Source organism: Eubalaena glacialis, chromosome 6 (assembly GCF_028564815.1).
Source record: "Eubalaena glacialis isolate mEubGla1 chromosome 6, mEubGla1.1.hap2.+ XY, whole genome shotgun sequence".
Taxonomy (NCBI): domain Eukaryota; kingdom Metazoa; phylum Chordata; class Mammalia; order Artiodactyla; family Balaenidae; genus Eubalaena; species Eubalaena glacialis.
Window position 1 is genome coordinate 6,646,393 of NC_083721.1, and position 23,621 is coordinate 6,670,013.

At 47.3% G+C, this 23,621-nt stretch overlaps 1 protein-coding gene across 2 annotated transcripts; it reads right to left on the bottom strand.

The window, feature by feature from the left end:
- Positions 1–1,967: 1,967 nt before the first annotated feature.
- ETS2 (ETS proto-oncogene 2, transcription factor) lies at positions 1,968–20,167 on the bottom strand. Of its 2 annotated transcripts, none has more exons than XM_061193907.1 (10): positions 19,911–20,167; positions 15,732–15,803; positions 12,618–12,729; positions 11,323–11,442; positions 10,799–11,005; positions 9,201–9,284; positions 7,954–8,178; positions 6,857–7,120; positions 5,058–5,176; positions 1,968–4,166 (listed from the first exon to the last, which is right to left on the bottom strand). In XM_061193907.1, exons 2-10 carry the CDS (start codon positions 15,801–15,803, stop codon positions 3,951–3,953), a joined length of 1,419 nt encoding a protein of 472 aa, XP_061049890.1. In that variant the 5' UTR covers positions 19,911–20,167; the 3' UTR covers positions 1,968–3,950. The 2 variants fall into 2 exon arrangements, with proteins under 2 accessions (XP_061049890.1, XP_061049891.1); XM_061193908.1 differs by having other exon boundaries at positions 10,805–11,005; positions 19,911–20,166.
- Between the last annotated feature and the right edge of the window lie 3,454 nt (positions 20,168–23,621).

The window sequence follows — 23,621 nt, forward strand, 5'->3', positions numbered from 1 at the left end:
CCCCTTTTATTCTGGGTGAGCTTCTCCTCTTTCTAGAACAGTTCTCAAAGTGAGGTCCACAGACAACACCCTTTCAGAGGGATCCTCAAGGTCAAAATGATTTTTATAATAATATTAAAACATTCACCTTTTTTTACTGCGCTGACATTTGCATTGATGGTGCTTAAAACTCCTGGAGCCTTAGCACTAATCTGTACTAGCAATCACGATATTCTTCATCATGTACTTTCAGGAAAAAAATACTAGTTTCCTTTAAAAAATGTCCTTGATGAAGCAGTAAAAATTAAGTTTCTTAATAAGTGAAGACACATCTTTTTAGTTTCTGGGTAATAACATGGAAAAGTACACAGAAGGTCTGGTGCTACTGAGATAGATTGGTTGTCCTGGGAAATGCAGTTGTGGATTTGAGCTGCAAGCTAAACTAACCATTTCATTCATAAGCGCCATATGTATTTGAAAGACCAACTGACAAATGATGTTTATTCAGACTTGGGTATTTGGCAGGTATTTCCGCAAAAGTAAATGAAATCAGTCTGTCACTTCCAAAAGAACAACTTTGAATATTTGTTGCTGATGATAAAATTTGAGCTTTCAAGTGAAAATTTGAATTTTTGAAGATTTGTATCTGCCACTGGGAGCTTGATAGCTTCTCAGGACTCTTCTGGTGAAACTGGTGGTGAGAGTAACTAATGTGATTGTTTGATATCATATGTTGAAATGAGTCAACATTTTGAAGCAGTGTTTTCCGATGACTAATGCATGTTACAAAACCACACATGGGTAAAAGATCCATTCAAAGTGCAAGATGGACCAATGGAATTTACTGTAACCATAGGAAAGTTTATTGATACAGTTTCATATGCCAACTGGAATTTAAGTAACTACCATTTGTCAGTTTAGGTGTAGTATAAAGCAATATCCAGTTATGTGAAACCGCTATAAAACACACCTGCCTGTTCCAATTACAGATCCCTGTGAGGCCTGATTTTCTTCAAAATGTATCACAACAGACTGATGGCAGAAGCCAATATAGGAATCCAGCTCTTTCCCACTAAACCAGACATCAAAGAGATTTAAAAACATGTAAAATAGTGCTGTTCTCACTTTTTGGGAAAAAGTTATTTTTTATAAAAATATTAATATAGATGTAATTTCAAAAATGAATCATAGTTTTAAACTTGTTTTAATTTCTAATATGGTTAACATTGAGGACCAGTGGTGTGCTAGTAAATGTTTAATAACCTGCTCCCTGAGAAGGGTTGGTGGGGGAAGCCCTGATTTGTAGCGTTTGCTGGTTTCAGTGGTGTAACTTACTCTCGTCCCAAACAAGTTTGAGCTACTAATACCTCGCTGATGCAAAGTTGGGGAGAGGCCCTCACCTTCAGCTCTGGCCAGCCCATGGCAAGCCAGCTTCAGCACACCACTGATACAATCTACCTAAGTTTTTAGAATCCTCGCTTATTTTGGAGAGTAGAAAGGAGGTCCAAGAATGAGTTTGAGAAGAGGTGTCCTAGGGACCACCAACCTCATCTATGATAAGTCATCTCGGCAACATCAGAACTCCAGGGGAGTCAAGGCCTCAGTTACAAAAGTCCTTGAACTTCAAACCCCAATGCTCTTATTAGAAACATCCTAAAATCTCTTCTGTTATCTCTGCCAAACCCCTGGCAAAGACTAGACCCCTGGATTTTTCTATTTTAATCTCTTCTTGAAAATTTTTCACCTTAAGGAACACTTTTGGGGAATTCCTTCAGGAAGTGCTCACAGTTGGTTCCAGTTTGGTCCCGATTTACTAGGGGATGGGTGTGTGATATCAGTGAAAGGGAGATGTAATTCTGAGGGACTGAGCAGGTGTGTGTCCGGCGGTTCTGAGCCCAGTATCCTGACTCCACTCCATGCCGGGGGGTCGGTGGGGACGAAGAATGAGGACCCTTACAAGGAGGAGTTTATATAAACAAAATACTTTATTATTTGAGAAAGAAAGGCCAAATTACAAAACTTTTATACTCAAGTCCTGTTCATTACCACGCCAAAGGTTTACCATGGATTTGATTTTCCATAACTATTGGGTTGAGCCACATAAAACTGCCAACTTCGTAGATGAAACAGACAAACATTGGCAATTTCATGTGGTCAAACCCCATATAAAATGAGCCAATGGCTAAGATTTCTTTTTGGCAGCAAGATGTTCCCAGTCCCATGTCTGTTGATGTTATAAACAGATGTCTGAGAGATAAACAGGTCCTGCTTGAGAAAAACACCTTGTGCGTAGTGATACTGGAATACAGCCTTGTGTGGGTACTGAGGCTGTGTGGTGCCCCTTCCAGCTCTGCTCTCCCCCGCTCGCCCTACCACCCAAGCCCCTGGTCTCATCGCGTGGACGATTCTTCTTTAGAGATGTCACCGATGGTCCTAGTATCGCCTCATGCTGCTAGTGAAGGCTGTCCAACTTTGAAACCAACTTGACTTGATCATTTACAAAAGGCAGGCGGCACAGGCTGAACCAGGGATTCCTTTGAAACAACTACAAAAGTCTCTATCATGATCAAGATGTTTTCTTCACAGGAACAACCCCAATCCCTTCTCTTTCCCATCTTGTTGGCCCTCTTTTTGCCTCCGGGCATTCTGCGTCCAAGAAAATAAAACTGTGGACACTAAACAGAAAGGAGCAGCTTGGTATCCAGAAAGCCCAAGACTCGACAGGTAAACAAGATGGGGCAAATCAGGCTTTACTCACGTTCAGGAGGTTTAATAAAGCTTCCCCTCCCCCTGCACCTTCAGCTCTGTACGTCAGCTTTACATGGAGCTGAGATAAAAATAAAACTTTCTTTACAAATCACACTTTTTTCCAGTGAATTACTTTTGCAGTAAAAATAGCTGCTACATAAATCCCTCCTGATCTCTGAAAAGGAGTCGCATATTTCCAAAAATAGTATTCTTATTTTAATCAAACAGCATAATTTGGGGCACAGGAAGGAAATGTCTGGTCAAGGGGAGGTTAGTTGTTGGGGGAAAAACAGTTGAACTAAAAAATAAGTTTTGTATATAAACTGATTTAAAGGCATGCACAGAAATGGAAAACATATGCCATTTGTCAAGAAAAATACTGCTTTATAGCTTTTACATTACAATTAAAGGAGAAGCAGAGAGGCCAGACGGGCCCCCAGATAATAACATTAAGTTTCTTATAAAAATTCCCAAATGTACAAAGTCCTTGCCATAGATAACCCAGACAAAACAAAACGAAAAAAACCAGGAATTAACCCTCTTAGACCTTATTCCTGTAGGTATATTAAATGTAAATAATACACACTTTACAACTTCTCTTAGTCTGCCCTGGCAGATTAAATGTTTGCAAAATGCCACCTGTGCTCCTGACAACTGGAATACATTGCAAAATGCCGTCTGCATTCTTATTTCACATACAGTTATATAATTATTTTAAATTACAATATACAATTTCTGTTAAATAGGTCTGTTAGGGGATTTTGATAACAATTATAAGGTTACAGTCATATATACAAACTAACTTCTGAAATGGCATGATTGTTTCCTTGCACTCTCTTCCCCCTCTGAACCAGAGACCTCTTTGGCATTGGCGTTTCCTGGTTGCAAAAGGCAAAAGAAAATCCAAAAGTGTGTGTCCACAACATGCTCGCTCCTTTGAGAAGACCCAACAGCCTGAACGATCCTGTCACGACGCAGCCCGCCCAGAGCCAGGACGGCTGCCCGGCGCGTCTTTCTGGGCCATTCTAACGTAACAGCGTCTTAAGTTGCGTGTTCCTGGCAGCAGGCGTTAGAAGCGAGAAACTGTGCTGTTTTTGGCGCAGAACCGCGGTACCAGATGAAATAAGGCCACTGCTTCTTGGAGACGTTCCCAGACGCGTCGATCCTGCCTTTCAGGGTCCTTGGATGGGTCCCCACGGCCCCAGTTCCAGCCCTGGGTGGCCTCAGTCCTCCGTGTCCGGCTGGACGCCCAGGATGGCGTGCAGCTCCTCGGGCGTGAAGCCCAGCAAGTTCTGGAGGTCGCACACGAAGCGGTACACGTAGCGCTTCCCTGACGTCTTATGGATGATGTTCTTATCGTAATAATAGCGTAAACCCCGGCTCAGCTTCTCGTAGTTCATCTTGGGCTTGTTTTTCCGCTTTCCCCACCGGCGGGCCACCTGTGGGACGGATGGAAAAGAGTTCCATTCCATTTGGCAATTAAGAAAAAGTGCATCACTTTCCCAGCAATGATTCGGACGCATGCTCACTTGACCACTACGTAAGGACCACAGAGGTGTCCTCTGCTTTTGTGCACATGCCAGGGCTCTGCATTCCCCGGCTGTTTCTCGGGGGATGGAGGGAGGTGCTGATGCGAGAGCGAGGTGACCCCACCCAAAGCTCCGTCTGCGGAGGCCTCTCACTCAGCAAAACCCCCAGGAGCCAAGGGTTCAGAAGCAGGGAGGTCCTGAGACAAGGGAAATGCTGTGTCCCACCCACCTCCCGGGTTTGAATTCTGACCACCATGTCCACAGCTGCTGAGTGGGATCAGGACCTCAGGCCATTCTGCATCCCTCAGTGCTTCTGCTGCCCCAGGATACTGGGGAGGTGACAGACCGCACTCTACTGGTACCAGAGACCAAGGGCTCCCCCCTTACACCGTCCTCGAGGGGCTGGTATTGGACCTGCCCTCGGCTTTCTCCTCCAGATGGGGCTGGAGCAGCCCCGCCAACCTCAGCTGAGGAGAGGGCTCAGTCCGTCCAAGGGAAAAGGCAAATTTCCTAAAACACCTTCAGATGATCAGGCGAGAGCCTCAGTTGACAGCTTTCACCTTTTAACTAGATGACAGAGCAGGGCGGTGAAGCCTGCCTGGTGCTGGGTGCATAAACAGGGGACACTATAAACTGTTCATCAGCAAAACAAGACTCCACATTTCCCGACAGTCTGGAACGCCTCCTGTGGAAGTGCTCTCATCTGTATACTGGTGACCCCAGAGAATTGGATCTGTGAACCCCAAGTGAAGGAATCAGGTCTGAGAGCCTGGAGAGCAAGTTCCCAGGTTCTGGACGTACCTCATCGGGGTCAGCAAGCTTAAACTCCCATCCGTCCCCCGTCCAGCTGATGAAAGACTGGCAGGATTTGTCGGACAGCAATTCTAGAAGAAACTGCCACAACTGGATAGGTCCGCTTCCTGAGGGGATAGGGGGCAGGTTGTGTTTTTCTAGATTTGAAATACAGCATGGCTTTAGTCATCCTACTGAAACAAGGAATGTGAGATCTGGCTCTGGACTGGGTGCCGAGGTGAAGGTGACTCTGGGTGCTGGTGAGAATCCTGGAGGGCTTCCTCTACACCTCCTCCTCCTGAAAAAGGGGCCGCTGGGCCCTTGATTGCTGGGGTTGGTCTTTTTCGGAAAAAAAAAAAAAAAAATTCTGGGCCACCAACTCTTGGCATCAAAATTCCTCACCCTATTTAATTGTTCCTTATGTAATAACTTTCAAGGTTTATTTCTAGAAACACCCAGTGGGACAGGGGTGCGGGCGGTGGAAGGAGCCTTTCAACACAGGATGAGGCGTGTCATTCTCCGAATCCCATGCGTAGCTTTCTTGCGAGATGACAATGGGCAAACTGCTTAACCCAAGACTTGGTTTACTCAGAGGTCGCTGGGGCATTTGGGGTTGTAGCCATGGCCTCACCGCCTCTATTCGATGAGGTATAATGCTTTGCAAAGTGCTCTTCATATACCTTTTCTTGATTAATACTTAGAACTGCCGCCACCTTGTGAAGTATCACTGCATCAGTATTTTAAAGATGAAGGATAAGATGGGCTCAGCGGCTGGGTGCCTTTCCCTGGATCACACGCTTATCCAAGCGCAAGGCACAGTGGCTGTATTGTTGATAAGGCTGTGTGACCTTTGTGACCACAGACTGCTACCTTCCTCTGAGCCCATTTCCCCACCTGTAAAATGGGTTAATACCACCCATGCTAGGCTGTCCTAGGGTCTACTGACCATATGCCTAGTTAACCACACGGAGCTGGCAGGCAACGCACGGTAACTAATATTAAAATGAAAACCACCAACACCATGGCTGTTTACTTTCTTATCAGACCCTGATGCCCATGTATGAAAATTACAGTAGTTTCCACACTCTCTGAGTATTTTAACACTTTTTCATGGCTATTTGTTTTCTATGACGGGAAAAAAATGGGTGCCTACGTATTCTTATTTTAACCTATTGGATTTTTTAAAGTAGGTATTTTTTTTAAATCCCCAGTGGCTCCATATGTTCAAAATATGAAGAAAATAAAAAGCACATTTAAGAACACATGAAGCAACAAAAAAAATTTTCTGATATTTTTGCTAAAGTACTGGAAATATCTGGTTCTAAAAACAGCTTTAATATTTGTCCCCGGCCTAGAATAGCTCTTACCCAAACCTTCAAAATAAGATGGATTTGAGAAGCAAGAAAAGGTAAACAGTCCCCGGGTTATTGGAGGCTGGCTCTGCTACCCCTCCCCCAGCCAGTTTACATTCTCTGAAATTCCAGGCGTGGCTGAGTCAGAGCTGAAGCCTCCACAGGCCCGTGTCCCCTGCTGCTGCCCCTCTAGGCACTGGCCGGGCGCATCCCAGGTGAGGGAGCAGCCTGAAGATTCTCATCCACACCGCGGAACCCTGTGTCCATGGACATCCCTGCAAATTTGGCCTTTTCTGAATTCAGGGAGACAGCTCGCTTGGGTTCAGGATTACACCCCACGCATAAAACGTGGGGTGTCAACACAATGTGGCCCAGCGAGAAACGCCCTTGATAAACAGGGCGGCGCGGGGCTGGGCGGGTGCAGGGGAGGGGACGGGGACCCGGGGTGGCGCCCACCTGTGAAGCCGGCCAGCACGGCCGCAGGTATAACTGGTTTGCCCTGCTCCACCGGGTCGCTCCTCTCCTGGATGTAGTCCTTGAAGGACATGGTCGGCTTGCTGAGGCCGAGGGACTGGCTGCAGTCGTCCTCGAAGCTCTCGAAGGACGGTACCCGCTGCACGTCCAGCAGGGACGACTGGCTGTTCCAGGACTGCAGCAGTGACTCCGAGCTCTCGAAGCTGTCGGCACCCGTCTCGGCAGAGTCGTGGTCTCCGGGCTTCCCTGGCAGAGACAACGACAGACTCTGACCCTCCAGGACAACGGAACGTCTGGTGCTACCACCCACGGAGGTGGCGTCATCACCATCACCCCCTTTAAATGTTCGCCCTGCTGGTGCAGAATCACCCAGACTTTTCACAATGCCCTGAAACAGAGCTGCTTATTCCTTATGATACATATGCTACACAATCGCATCTTCCATCAACGGCAGGACGGAGGCATCAAATGTAGCTCCGAGCAGAGGGCTACCCAGCAAGGAAAAGGGCAGCAACGTGGATGGACCTCAGGCACGCACAATGTGAGCAAAAGACAAACACAGAAGAAAACACAACTTGTATCAAGTTCAAGAACTGGCAAAACTATGGTGATGAAAGTCAGGACAATGAGATCCTCTTGGGGTGGGGATGCTATTAACTGGGAGGGGGCGTGAGAGAGCCTTGTGGGGTGCTGGCACCCTCTCCATGTCAATCTGGGTGGCTGTCACACAGGGGTGTATATGGAAAAATCCAACCTGAGCTTCATGCACAGTACATATGCATCCCCGTACAAAGAGATCTGTCACCTTCCTACACTGCCTCCCCCAGTAGCCCACTGCGTGGACGACTCTGGCCACAGGAGCAAGGACTGTGTCATCTACCCGGCACCCCCAGTGCCCGGGACCTGAGGTACGTTAGGAGTAAGCTCGCCGAGCGCCACTGTTGGGACCGTGACCCAAGGGACCAGTCGTTGACCTCCTCCACTGGCTGAACTCCGGATGTCTAAGCTCATGTCACCGTGGCTCCGGGAATCAAACCGACAGCCCTGCTGAGAAGGGCGCTCGGAAGCCTGGATCTTACCAGAACTGCTGGAGAGCAGATTCAAGGTGCCGGCCGGGAAGTCCTGGCTGATGGAGCAGTAGTTGACACTGACGGTGCTGAGTCGGGCCTTGGGAAACATCTGGAAGTCCTGCTCAGGACCGAGCGTGCTGGGCGCTGAGGATGCTGGGCACAGGCCATCCAGGAGGCCGCCTTTGGGGTAGTTCTGCGTCTGCATTCCATACAGCGCTTGCTCCACGCCAAAACCTGCAACAGGACCACAGATGACAGAGCCGTCAGGCGACATCAACGTGACGACCAGAGACCCTCCACACCTCAAAACAGAGGGCGAGCAGCTCTGCCCGCTCCAGCCCTCCCTCCCCAAAACCCCAGTGGCCGTGTGGGCTTGGGTGGGCAGGTTTTCTACTGTGTCCTCCCCTTCTCTAACTGTTCGTCTTCTCAGTCAGTGAGCCCTTTTCCAAAACGCCTGCAGCCCCTGGACCCCGGATGCAATGCCTCATGTGAATATTTCTACATCTCTTGTTTTTCAAGTGCTTCCATGTGAGCCTTGGGACAACAGGGTCACTGGATCTTTCAGCTTCTGAGGAAACTAAGGCTCAGACAGATGAAGTGATTTGCCGTCCAGCCAGTGACCCATAAGGGAGTATCTCCAGTTGCCCTGCCCACTCTGGCTGGGGGACCACCAAAACCTACACTCGCCAGTGTCAACCACCAGGAGGAGGGACAGAATTCCATGACACCTGTTTAAACCCCAAAGTTCAGAGCAAATTTAGTATTGCTGTCCACACACTTCCTGGGCCTGCCACCTTGGTTTGTTACACTAATCTGACCACAGCAATTGGCTCACTCCATTCTGCCCCTCGAGCTATAAATTGCCAATTTATAGCCCTGGCCAAAGCAAAGATAACATAAGTCACTGATGTGACGTTAAATTTTCTAGTAGCCACACTGAAAAACTAAAAAGACACTGGCGAAATGAATTTGAATATTTTACTTGACCTAAGAGAGCCATTATCATTTCAATATGTAATCAGAATTTTTAAAATTATTAAGGAGATATTGACATTCTCTGTTCAAGCCTAAGACTTTCAGATTGGGCGGGTGTGCGTTATATTCTCACCACACATCTCAATGTGGACCAGCCGCACTTCTGGATTTGTGAATGTGTGTGATCACCGTATGGGACAGTGCAGGTTCTGCCTTCGAACCTTCCGTGAATCTAACAGGAAGACTCAGAAGCTCTTAAGGGCAGAATTAATTGCACTGACCTAACGAATTGCTATTAATCCAATGGGGAACTGAGTTGAGGTGTGAATTTTCTTCATACTGATCTTCTGTCTTTTCTTGGTTTTCTGAAAAATAGACAGAGGAGACATGAGATTACAAATTGAGAGGTTTAAACTACACACAAAAAAAAGTTCCTTTCTGAATTACTGTTCTATGGTTATTTCAGCATAACAAAATGCATTTTAGCACTTCCCGCTTAATCCAACAGTGTTCCATGTCATCATGTTGTTTAAAAGCACTAGAGACAGAAATGCATTTTTCTAATAACTAGAATAAGTCTTCTAAGCTCCTCAGTGCTGTCACTGGCAAAGTTAAATTTTCTAGTATACAATTTGAGAGATCTAGATGGTGTATTGAATTCATCTATGTAGTTGACAAAGGGTTAAATGTTTACAAAGTACCCCCTGTACCAGGGACTGGAATACAGCAGATTAGTAACATGAACACAGTTCCTGCCCTGGTGAAGCTTCTGACCCATCGTCTCAAACCCTGAGGTGTGTCCAGAGGTGGTGAGCGCTACAGAAAGAGAGGTCAAAGCAGTGCTATGGGCATCCGAACGGGGACACACACGCCCAGGAACTTAAAGGGAAAAGGTTAGCATTCCCTGTATGTACTTACGTCCTACAAACACACAACCACATGCACACCCACAAATCCAGACCCACACAGACTCACACAGCGAGAAATGGCAAAACAGGTCTAACTGGCCAGCAAATAGATTCACCAGAAACTTGTCAGACCGGACGTGTCCAAGTTCAGGGAAAATTTGAGGGTCTTTAAGTTTCCCTGGCCCTCAGAAGCCATAACTAAGAAGAGCTGGCGGGCGACCCTGAGATCTTTTTAAGACTCTGAGTCTGTAACAGACGTTGAAACTCAGAGTTTAAAATCAATTAAATGAGGAATACTTCCCTGAACTCTTCTAACGGGCTTATTTTCTTACATTTTTAACTTGAAGGATTCCCTCACTATACCGTTTCTCCTTTGTAACTCAATATATTTTTAACATTGGTGTCAATGCTCTTTTTAGGTCTAAATCAAGACTTTCTATATAAGAGCTCTTTTGCTCAAAGGCCAGTTCCTGTATAATATGTCAGTGTGTAAATATGTATCAATTACTTCTACACTGGTTTATAAACATAAAACAAAAAAATTCTCTGTTGGATTCCATTTGGTCTTAGGAAATGTTACTATAAAATTCCCAGTTTATCTGAATAAAGGCTCACTTTCGCCGAGGCTGACTTATTTCCTAAGGCTCTGTAAAGTGAGCCCCAAACACGGGCCTTCTTGCTGTCTCCTCACCTGAGCCACACGTATGCCTCCAACTCCAACTCATGACGTCTGGCGACACTGAACACCTTGGTGACTAAGGCTCCTGCCTTGTGGCCAATGCTCCCCACACACGTACTTAAGTGGAGTCAAAATCCATAAATCACCGCCATGTAGCTGACTCACGCCAGTGGCATTTTCAGACAATCTGCCCTACATCACTGAAATGCCAGCCCTACGGTTGGCAAGCATGACCCCCCCCCATCACTCTTCCCTGCTATGCTCACCCTGCCCCGGGAACCCAGTCGCTCACCGGTACCTTTGATCATCTGCTCCAGGTGTTCCCAGAGAATGTCACCCACAAAGTCAGGTGCCAGCTCCAGAAAGCGCTCCTTGCCAAGGTTACACAACACCTGGCCGGTCATGCCGAACCTCTGGAGGTTGACGTCCACCAGACTGAACTCGTTGGTGGCCCAGAGAAGCCACTGGCACACCTGTTGCTCAGTCCACAGCCAGGGATCTACAGGGGAGGGAAGAAAAGGAGGCAGTAAGGCCAGAAGCACTCCTGATTTACCCACAGAGCCCAGACGGGCACCAGAGTCCAAGGAAATGAACGAGACACCCAGGAAGATGTTGAAGCACTAACAGCAGTGCTGGATGAAGTGTTCATTTGGTTGGATTTTGAAATAAAAACTGGCTCAGCTTAATGACAGCTCTGTCCCTCTTTTCAATACGCCCTAAACAAACGCTTGAAATTAAGTCATCTCAAGCTATGGCAGCCTGATGGCTCTGTCTAGTACAGCGCAGGCGCAGAAAGCTCCAGGAAGGAGCGCTTACTCTTCGGGATGCCAAGGCGGCGCTGCTCCTTTTTGAAGCCACTGAAGGTAGCTTTTAAGGCTTGACTCATCACAGCCTTGCTGCATGGGGTCAACAGAGGCAACTCACAGTTGGTCGAGTCTGGAAAAGAAACCCCACGGGGATGTTAGGAGTTCAAGCTGGCAGCAACACAGGGAGAATTGAGGGGGGGGAAGTCTTAGCTTCTAGGGAAGAACAATTCTGATCTCAAACCTTCCGCATCATTCCTTAGATGAGTGTAAATATTAACAAAAACTGTTTTTTTTTTAACTGCAATTGAGAAAATATTATACATCTCATAACTACACTTATTTTAAAAAATCTAAAATAAAACCCGAGTTTGATTTCTTGCCAAACTTCATAGAACAGTGATGCCTAGATAACATTTCTATTTAAGGCTATTCTTACATTTTTGACAATGAAAGAAGTTGCAAGGTTTTTGGCCAAAAGCCTTAAGGGGTTGTAAACGGCTAATTTGGAAGCGACTTCCATTAAACTAAGCGGCAGCAAAGGAACATCAGATGTAACAGGAACACACAGCACTTAGCACCCGTGACGTCAATTTTTATTGAAACACAGCCTCCTCTGGATTCCCTCAGCAATTTCAAGAATGATAAATGACCGTCACATGATGGCACGCTTACGCAAGCATGTGTGTTTTAATTAATTTTCTGGGCTGTATTTTCTAGCACCTACTTCATATGACACAGTAATTTCTGGAATGTTTCCAACTAATAACTCTATCACAGTAATCTCAGAGGCATTACTTGACGTGCTATTCCCTTAAAAAGAATAAACAATGACGTTAAGAACTACAGAAGCAAACGCAGATGGGTAAAGATGAGCAGGAATAATTTGTTGCCCCAAAACTCGGGGTAGGGGAGGAAGATCCAGCTAAGGATGCGAACCCGGGATGAAAAGTTGGGGTGCATTTTCACGTCTACTGGTCTGCTTCGCAGAGGGGACTGGGAGATGGGGCCCGGGCTGGCTGCAGTGTTGAAATATCCTAAAGAGAAGCTGGGGGGTGGGGGGGAGACCCCCTGTGGTTTGCTCTCAGCAGGGCACCCACCCTCCCTGAGGTGTGTCTGGCAAGTGAGGACTTCAGAGTCACCAAGCGCATAAAAAAGGAAATCTGTCTTCTCTCAGATCTGAGCCTCTACCGGACTTTTCATACAAAGATTCAAGATACCAACATTCGTCACTTATGAATTATAATCTATGAACTGAACTACTTAGGGACATCACGCGCAACTTGTCAAGTCTGAATAACAAATTACCATGAGAAATTGAATCCAAGCCCGTTGGCACTTCCTGGAGTGTTTGCTCTTCATTTAGGGAGGGGAAAACAGCGAGCAGGGAGCCATCAAAGGTGTCAAAGGCAGGCTGGCGCTGCAAAGGCAGAGGGAGAGAAAACGGAAGCATGACATTTAAGCTTATTTAATGACCTATTTTCAAAGTGGTCCATGGGCAGCCTCACTGATGCTCCCTGATTAAGCCGCCAGTCATAAAGCCACGCATGGAATCAACCAGCCAGTACTCTGAGTAGACTTCTGACAGGGTCAAAGTGACCAGAAGGATTCTATTTTACTCTGGATCACCTACAGGCATACCTTGGAGATACTGCAGGTGTGGTTCCAGACCATCAAAATAAAGCGAATACTGCAGTAAAGCGAGTCACACAAATTTTTTGGTTTCCCAATACGTGTAAAAGTTACGTTTACACTATTAATTGTGCAATAGCATTATGTCTAAAAACTAGGCATACCTTAATTAAAAAATACTTTATTGCTAAAAAATGCTAACCATCATCTAAGCCTTCAGAGAGTTGTAATCATTTCGCTGGTGGAGGGTTTGAAATATTTCGAGGATTACCGAAATGTGACACAGAGACACGAAGAGAGCAAATGCTGTTGGAAGGATGGTGCCGATAAACTTACGATGCAGGGTTGGCACAAACCTTCAATTTGTAAAAAGCGCAGTAAAGCGAAGTACAACACAACAAGGTCTGCCTGTCATCAACCACAGAGCCAGAATGACTGGGAATTTATTTTGAATGGCCTAACCAATTTAAATGAATAAATTAAGTAAACAAACCTAAAACCAAGAGAATCTTAGAACAGTGCCTAGAGGGACTCAGAGACCACTGCGATCCAAACACCTGGGCCTTCTAAGCTACTTGGGAGAGATGCTTAGGCTGTGTGTATAAGAAAAACGACTTGGTTCACTGCAGTTAAAATGAAAGGCGAGTGATTTAATGAAAATGAAAAATCAAACAACAAAATATATTACTTTTTCTGTTGAAGCATTTATTCTGAAATGTTTACCATGAAACACTGCAACTGAAACTACACGTCTGTCCTCATCTATTCCAACGGTTCAGAAAATAATAATACGTATGAGAACATTCCTTAAGACTTAATTTTGTAAAAGTTTAGTGTATTGAAAAGGACACCCCTCCCCCATCATCTATTAAGGGGAAAAATTTCTAAAGGAAATAGGTTTAAAGTTAAACTACCTATAATTTAGGGGAAAGAGGGGGAGAAATACACAGAGAAAGATAAGCCTGGAGCTGTGAGGATTTCTAATAATCTCATCTAACATTTACAAATGGAATAGCCTTTAATGTAAGACTCACTGGGACTTCCCTGGTGGTCCAGTGGTTAAGACTGCACTTCCACTGCAGGGGGCACGGGTTCGATCCCTGGTTGAGAACTAAGACCCCTCATGCTGCATGGCACGGTCAAAAAAAGGAAAAAAGACTCATTTATGAGTAACACATGTAACAGATAAAGGCTTGATTCATCATTGCCTAACTTGTTGAAGAAAAACGTGAAGAAAGGTTATATTTTTCCAACATAAGCTGGAAATCCCATGTCATGTGCAATGCAATGATCCATCTGTTGAGTCATCAATTAAAAAATGTGTAACACATTTACAAATCACACAGTTTGTGTGCTTTCTTTTTAGAAATGCAGAACAACGAATGACGCATTACATAAGAAGTAGGAGCTCAACCCAATGATGTCCCAATGATGTTGGAGCCCAGCCCCCCAAAACCCAAAGCAAGGATGTCCAATTGCCCAAAACCCACGGGGGAAAGACCAATCCTGCGAGTGTGAAATACTCATCTCGGCTTATGAACTACCTTATAGCAGCGCCAATTTTGGTGAAATAGCCAATAGATTTTAAAAATTCCCACTAGCATTGCCCAGGTGACCAAGAAATGCCTGCCCTTTCCTGACTGTACTCCTGACTGTTCTTTTTTTTAAAACCAGGAAGCCAAAAGACAAGACAAATTCCTGCTGCGTATTTCAACACATCAAATTTCAGCAATGACAGTTTCTTCCCCAAGCCCAGAGATCGCACGCACAGGCATCGTCAAACTCTTCTAGTTTATAGGAGAAGTCTTCTCTCTAGAGGGGTCGTTTCAAACTTAATACCATAATTTCTTGTATGGTTTCTGCCATGCCAACACTGAAAACGTCTGACCAAAATGAACAGAAAAAAGAAAACCTCGCTGACTTGACGTCTGATAAATTTCATGACACTCTAGAAAGGCCTGTGCCAATTTTTGCCTCTTGGGGCTCTATCAGACAGATAACCTCATGCTGATCTACTGAGAAAAATGTAACATGCCAGAGACACATTATCATACAAAACACCAAGCTAGGAGGAGGCCAATTTAAAATCGCTGTTTCTGAGACATGTTTACTACTCAACACTAAAAAAACCCCCATCAAATCTCGCTGTCACATTTGTAGAAGGTAAATGGGAAATTATCAGTTCGTGCTGCTAAAGAATGTTCCCCAAAGGGATTGAGACAGAAACTACACAGAATGTTTATTACGCAGCTGAGAAGGCTCTTTCATCTTTAATCTGTTCTTTGGTTTACATAAACAGGCGCAGTTGTGCCTGGAAGGACAGACTGCCTGCATCCCGGTGGGCACTGACCCTTCTGATGGAAGCAGTTGGGCCCGCCTGGCTCTTCTAAGCTCTTTCATTTCAGTTCTTAAACAGCTTTTCTGTCACCCAAGAAAACTCCTGGGGGGACAGAACAGATAGCTCCCCCAGCTCTGTTCTCTGGAGAATTCATAGGATTTTTCACCTGGTAGGAGCCTCCGAAAGAAACTACAAAGGCCTCACCATCTACAAATTAAATGGTTTCATATCTTGGAGGACAAATCGAACAAGCACCAGGACACCCATTCTGCAGACTAGAAAACGGAGACCCAGAGAGATTAAGCAAACAGTCCAGAGTCACACAGCCAGTTAATTAAAAAGCTAGGGCTAGAACCGGTCTTCTGGGACCCAACCCACTGTTTTTTCTCCTAGAGATTGAGTTTTCCAATTTTTTTTTTTTTTTAAGTTTTAATTAAAACTTGTTCACTCACCTTGAGTGTCCCTCTGTAACTGCTGGACACAGGGGCCACCTGGTCCATGTTCTTGATTCCAAAATCATTCATCTTAAAAGAAAAAAGAAAAGAAATGAAGAAAGTCAAAGAGGCAACAAATCAAGTCCATTTTTAAGAAGTCTGCATCGGCGCATCCACACCTAATTCTGGCACAGTTGGTCCAAGTTCTCCAGCCCTAACAGGTCATTCAAAACTGAATGCCAGGAATTCTTCTCACAAACGGGATGCTACTTAAGTAATTAAATAATAATGCTGATTCTCCGCTGAATTCTATTTAGATTTGAGGCATACGGATAAAGTTGCCTTCTGGCTGGCTGGGTGAGCTGGGCTGGGGGCCTGGGTCCTTCCAGGACAGGAGTGGGAGGATCTGCTTTCCGCCGTCAATTCCAAGGTCACCTCGGGGTGTGGGCCTGGGGGGGCTGCCGGGCAGGCCGAGGGCTATCTCCCGTTTGCAAGGGGGACAGTCAGCTCAACCTGGGAGCTCCAGGGCAAGCGCAGGGATGACATGCGACTGCAGCTCCCAGACAGATCCAGATCCAGGAAAGCCTGCTGGGAGACCCTCCTCGGAGGCCCCCTCCCCTCTCCAAGCTGTGAGGAAGCACAGGCCCAGGAAGCAGATAAAAAGGAGAACCAGGGCTGGAGCTCAAACCCTCTTGCGTTGTCTAGATCCTCCTGCGTTGAATACACACGCTCAAAATACGCCTGCTTTGCGTGTTGCTCAGCTGTGCATTTCTTCAAGCGGAAGTAATTCTGATCACGGATCTGCCTTACTTGCGTGGTCTGGGCTTATCCTGGACCTGCACTGACCAACGTGGCGGCCACCAGCCACGCGGGGCTCCTGAGCGCTTGGCACTGGGCTAGGGCAAGCTCCGATGTGCTCAGCATGCAAAACACACTCTCAATTTCAAAGATTTCGTAGCGAAAAGTAAAGTATCTCGGTACTAATTTTGTATTTACTGCATGTTTATGTCATATTTTGAATGTGCGAGGTTAACTGAAATACGTGGAAATTAATTTCACCATATTTACCGTGGCTATTAGGAAACTTAGAGTACATGGGTGACTGGCATTTGGACAGTTCCATATGTGACCTGTGATTGCTGTAATCAACTGAAAACTTATTTGGGGCCCTAAAATGTAATTGTTTGGTGGGGTAAGTTAAACATTAATAAGTGAGAAAGGTACTTAGATAATCCTGCCCTAGTGTTAGATTAAAAAAACAGAGCAACTAAAGCTGATTTTCAAATAACTTGGGAATCCCCTATGACAGTAACCCACCCTCCCTGCTTCATGGCCTTGAAGTGGAGGTCTAGAAGGAAGCTTTATGGGGTACCTCTAACTGCCCACCTTGCGGTCTCCACTGAGCACTCCTACCTGTTACAACTGAGAACCTTGAGTAATTAAAACATTGCGCAATGGATAGACTCACTGGCAGAGGCAAACAGCTTATTTTCCTGTAACTACTTAATTCGAGTTTGTACTTTCTTGTTTTCTCTTTATAGTCAACGTTATGGCTAAACAGACCTCCCAACAACTCAGCACACACACACCCCCTTGGCTAGAAAGGCAGTATGGGAGGAGAGTCCCAGCCACCAGGGAGGTCAGAGGCACTGGACAGGCCTGTAAAAACCCTCAGAGTGCGGGTAATTATCTTGGGGGCCAGTGGAGGCGCGAAAGCTTTGACAGTAAATCATAGTTGGGGGTGGAGGGGTGGGAGTAGGGGTTTGGAGGGGAGGAGTTGTCCTGGATCAAAAGTGACCGCGCGTTTGCTCAGAATCTCTACTTGGTGGATCCTGTCATCCACATGCACTCAAGAATCAATACTCATTACTGATGATCACTGCCCTGGTAGAACCCACCTTGCTAAGGGCTAAGCCTGAGCTGGGGCACCACACCTTCCCACCTCACTCAACTGTCTGACATCCCTGAGAGGCAGATGTTATACCATCTTACAGTGAGGCAACAGAGACCTCGGGATCTTGCCCAGGATCACACAGCTACTGCGGGGGCATCTCAGGGGCACAGGGCAGACCAAACCCCCGGGGAGTATGGCCCTACCTCCTGAGCTCCTCCAGGAGCCAGGATCACCCGAATGATGAGGCATGTGCCCTCCTCCCAGCACATCAATAAAGAGCAGAGATGGCACACAGATATCATTAGACTAGGCCCCTGCTCGAGACGCTTCATGATGTGAAATGCTCCTTAAGGTAGAGCTTTATGCCACTGACCTAGATGAACTAAGTCCTGTCACCTGTTGATTACATCAGCAAGCCTCAAACAGGAGACCAAAATGAAAGCACACCTTGGGTGTTGTCAGTTACCCATCTTCTTCACCTGGTTTGCAGACTTTATTCCACATTCTTCAGCTTCACGGAGATGGACAGAGAATAGATGTGGAAGGCAATGGAGAAGCCTCGCCTGGTTTTTGTGTACAAATACCAGGAGGAGAGGCAGTCTACCACTCCCACATAAAGAGCTGTAATGACTAGCTATGGAATAGAATTCTTCTGTTGTCCGGCTTTTAATTTGTTTTGTAAAAACCATGTAGAATCAAAATGCTCTACCAATGGTTTCTGACAAACGCATAGCTAATCAAATTTAAGTTCCCTTATTTTACTCAACACAGCTTGTGAAGGTGGCAGACAGGCCAAGTTTCTCCACCTAAGTCAATTTCACATTTAGATCTTTTTGGTGTTGCCCTATTGATCGATGCTTTTGAACAACAAAAAAAAGGGAAAATGGCAGAAATGGAAGGGCTGAGAATGGTTAAATTTTAAAACAAGCAGAACTTGCCGGACAACAGTACCCTTATGGGAACAAGTGATCGCTTATGTGAGATTAGAGCACAGGTTTGCATTTAGGTAACTTTAAAAAAAGCAAGAATAAAGAAAAACAAAAACAAACCTGAAACGCACTTTTGAAGATTGGTTTGCTTTTTCCTTTGAAAGTTATCAATTTAGAGAGAGGAATGACTAATCCCAGAAATGAGTGTTTGACTATTTCCCTGCAGGACTCAGAGTGCTAGCGTTTACTATATTGTGATATTATTCAGAATTTTAATAAACCTTAACTTAGAGATTTATCTCTCTGATTGGTGGTGATGTGGGCAAGCAGACAGCGCACAGCCGCTTCCACTGTACAGAACAAACATAATCTCTTACGGGTAAATTAAAATAAATTACCCCTATCTCCAAAGGGGACTGCTCACTTCTTTACTTTCTAAATCAGTAGAAGCAGGTCAACTACTATTTTCGGATACCCTAAAATTGAATACAGACCAATATAAAAGTCTCATGTGCTAAAATAAAAAAGCCATACACGCTCAAACGCTGTTACCCCTTCATCCAAAATGCTCTAAGAACGGGAAAATAAAGTCAGCCTTGTGCACCCACATCTCCATTTCCGACAGGCTCCCCATGTTCGCCTCGTAGGACCGAGGGGCCCGGATCCAGAGGTCCTGGGGCGCCCGTGGGGGTCCCACTGGAGCCGCAGGACCCTCCCGGCCCCTCCCTCGCCCGCCGCCCCGGCCGGGCCCGGGACCTGGCCGCGCAGGTGACCGGGGGATTGGGATCGGCGCGTTTTCGGGAAGCCGCAGCCTCCCAGGTGTTTCAGGCGCCCGGCACCCCAGATCTTCCCGGGCCCGGCGTCCTCCCGTAAGTCACCCGCAAACCCGGGCGCGCCGGGGCCCCTCGGACACCCTCTCCAGCGTCCCCCACCCCTTCGCGAAATCAGGTCCGCCGGGCGCCCACTGGCAGGAGCCCCCCTAAGACGCCCGCGTTTCCTTTTAAAACAAAAGCAAGTGAAACAAGCCGGCGCGCCCCGCCCGCCCCTGCCACCTCGACGACCCCGGGGCCGCGGCCCAAGTTCGCAGGCTGCTCCGCCCGTCACCGCCGGGCCCACTCCGAGCTCGGCCCGCCGCCCCAAAAGCCACTCGGCCCCAGGAACACGAGCCCCGAGCGGACCGGATCCCAGACGCGCGACCCCCGAATGCTACGGATAGCCGCCACCCCGCCTGGACCCCGGCTGCGCCCCGGGATCCGGACCTCGGCGCCACCCACGTCCCCCTCCCGGTTCCTGGGTCCCCCGATAGAGGATCCGGCACCGGAGGACGCTCCCCGCCGGACCCCGGCCGCCCGCCCGGCCCGATCCCGCTCTTACCGCGCCTCTTCGGGCAGGGCCGCCGGCGGTTCGGGGCCCGGGTTCCTCGGTGCGCGCCGACTAGGGCGCGGGCGCGGCCGCGGGCGCGCGGGGGGGGATGTCCGGGAGGCCGGGATGGGCCGGGGGCGGCGGGCGGCGGGCTGCTGGCGGGCGGGCTGCGGGCGCTCGGGGCTGGGGCTACACCGCGCTTCGCGCAGCCGCTGGAGGAAGTAACCGGCTGGTCTCCGCCGCGCGCTCTTCAGGAGCCGGGGGAGAAGGGAGGAGGGAAGAGGGAGGGGAGACGGCAGCGAGGAGGGGAGGAGGGGCTGAGGGGGAGGGGAAAGGAGGGAGGGGAGGGGAGGAGTGGAGGAGAGACTGCAGAGGGCGGGTGGAGGCGAGGGGTGGAGAGAGAGGAGGGGTGGGAAGTGGAGGGGAGGGCAGCGGGGGGGAGGGGGGAGGAGAAGAGCAGGGGGCGGAGCCGGACCTTTCAGGCGGGACCTCGCTCGGCGCCCGATGTCACTCGGCTGTCCCTCGCCTGCTGTTCCAGGGCCGCTCTGGGCCGGGGACTCCGAGGCCTGGCGCCCCGTGCCCTGTGTGTCCCGGGAGCTCAGGAGGAGAATCTTTCTTTGGTTTCTTCCCCGGGTCCGGAGGCTTTAACCCCAAACGTGCCCTGGCAGGACTGGAGTAGTGCTGGTGCCACCGAGTGGCCGCAGGGCTTGGGGTCATGAGGGATTCATTCTGGCCTCATTCTTGGACCTCCTCGTGGACTTATGATTTCTGATCATTCTGTCATGCTGACGCTGAGATGATAAAGATGCAAAATGGGCCGTTTTATGGGTCACGGAGGCCCCCTGCTCCGAGAAGCCCCATTCCTACAGCCTCCGTGTGAGCGGCACCCCCTAGAGTTGAGCGGTGCCTTAGTAGTAACCAGCCTTGACTGAGCTTCCCTGGGCTAATCCTCATGATAATTCTCCAAGGCATTGTTGTCCCCACTTTAAATATGAGGGAGTTGACCCTCAGGGTAAATAACTTGCCAAGTCATAAGACATATAAATGGGAAATTCAGGGTTGAAACTCCAGTTTATCTGACTTCTAACTATGATCAAAACCATCACCCATACCTCCCATTTCCATTTTTAGCAGGAAATATTCAATGCTTGAGTCCCTGGCTAGAAACGTGCACATTTCCTTTTCAGATTCAGGTCAGATTCTCAATATTTTGGAGGAATATTTAGATTCCTAAAAGTGGTTATAAAATGAAATAGCTCAGCTTAGGTGAGGCCAGGGGCTGAAATTTGGTGCATCTCAGGGACTGCAGTGCTGTGAAGGGAGAGAGGAAAGGCCTCACTTCTCTGTTACCAAGGTTCCTGGTTTCCATGGCAACCCTAAACCAGGAGTTATCCAGATAATTGAGATACTATTGCACCTTAATGTTTCCAGGTACCTGAGGGTCTCCGGGTATCACCATTGCATGGGTCAGAGGCAGAGTCTACATGGCTCAAACAACCAGGTGCTGAGAAGATTGATATTTCCAGCAGATGGAACTGATTCTGATGGTTTCTCCATGTACATTCAGGCCTGGAACAGAAATCACAGATAGGTCAAGAAGGAGTTTCATAAATGGGATACAGATCCATAGTAAGTTACCATGGAGACATAAAGAGTATGTTTTTTTTTTTTAACTGTAGCAGAAAATACTGACTCATCTGGGCTGCAGTTTCAGCTAATACAGGGTCTTTTCCCCCAGGCTACTGAAAGCATCTGAGAAGCTTGGTACAGACAGCCATTAGGTCAAGTTCAGTTGCCCGGAGTGGGGCTGCCTTGTCCATAGGACCTGTTCCCGTGCCCGTGGGTCTCCGGTGCTAGGTGATCAGGGGCTCCCTGAGTCCCTGAGGTCCACTGACTCTTTGGGAAGACATCTTTCCTCCTTGAGGGGCTGGTCAGGGGGAGGGGCGTTTCCAACACATCTGAGCAGAAAGATGTCAAAAGAAGCTGCACTGGAGTCTGGAGACAGTCCGTTCCTGACAACCAACTTTTCCTCTGCTCTAACTGGCTAAACCTTGGGCCAGTTCTCGCCTCTATAGAAGCAAGGGTGATTATGGCACCTATGTCATCAGGCTGTGATGGGCATTTGACACAGTACCAAATTTGTAAAGAATTTGTTCAGCACATGGTAGAGAGAGGTTCAAAATGATATAGCTGTTGTCTTTTTCCAAGCTCCCCTCTGGGAGCATTTTATGAAAAATCCTTTAAAAAATATATACATGAAAAAAAAAATCATCTTTACGCTCTCAGATATAAATGTGTGAAACCCGACAGAAAATAATCTAACCAGGAGCAAAATGCAGAGCTGAAAGAGATGCAGAGGCTGGAGAGAGGAAGCTGGGGTCACACACAAGCCGGTACTCCTGACTCCCACCCAGGCCTCTGCCACTCCCTGTTCCCCTTCCCAGGAGCCCTGGGCTCAGTCAAGCAACCCCCTTGCCCTGGGTCCTACGCGGTGGCTGATCCCCCTCTACGCTTGGGTGGTCACATGCTCATAATAAAATGTCTTATCCTAGTTCTGGGGCCATATCAGGGTTCCTAACATTTTTTACCTTCCTGTTGTTAGTTGGTTTCCTAGTTACTCAGCAGAACTAAAACCCAGCCTGGCTGCAGCCTGTGATTATTCATTGACTATTATGGCTTGATTCACAAGGAACATCGGGTTTTCCAGTAAATTAAACCCAATAAAAGTATGGCCCTTGCGCTTCAAGATCAAAAGTCAAAGGTGTTAGAAGGAAATTAAAAGTCAGGAGGCCCATCAGGTGAAATGACCAGATGTACCACGTCAGGTGAGTGTAAGAGCAGTCTTAACTCTTCCTTTAAGAAAGAGGGAAGCTCATAGAGGAGAAGAAGAAAGAGGAAATTACAGTAGAATGTATGCATTATAAATAGTAAATGTCTAGAGGGTAAAATGCAGCTAAAGAGTTCTTTAGAATCCAGACGTAATTATTAAAAGTGATTAGCTTACCAAGTTATCCTGTAGAAACAACAACAACAAAAACTTTTCCTTAGAAACACGTCTGTATTTATCTTGAAATCCAAATCAATAATCAACATACAGTTGCAAGTGGAAACCATACAGGTGGTTTCCACTTGCAAGCTAAACAGACGTCATCTGGTCTGAGATGTATCATTTATTCATTTAGCAAACACAGTGTCAGCGGCTGAGAAGACAGATGAGTAAGGGCTTAGTCCCTGCCCTTGAAGAAGTAAAAATGAAGTCCACTGTTCTGCAAAAATCATGCACAAATGTGAGACTTTGGAAATCCTGGGAGGGGGGTGGGCAGTGGAGGGGGAAATGCACTTAGAGATAGAAATAATTTAATGCATGCATATTTTTCTGGCACCTACATTTCCTTTGCTGACCATTCACCCTGCAGTCACGGGGTCATGACTGGCGGTAGTTATTCCACTGATGCATGTTGGGGTCAAGGAACAGATGAAATTAAACTTTATAACCTCCCCCATTTCCTCCCACCACACACAACAAATATGCACACAATGTGTATACCATCCAGCTGCACTCTCTTTGTGCCCATCTACAGGCTGGCACTGGTTCCTGGAATCCGGGTCAAGCTAGGGTCATCCAGCAGCCTCCCAGCCCCCTCCCCCGGACAAGGTGGTCCCACACTATGCAAGAGCAGGTAGTTTCTACCCTTTTCTTTAAGATTCCTCGGAACAGCCAAC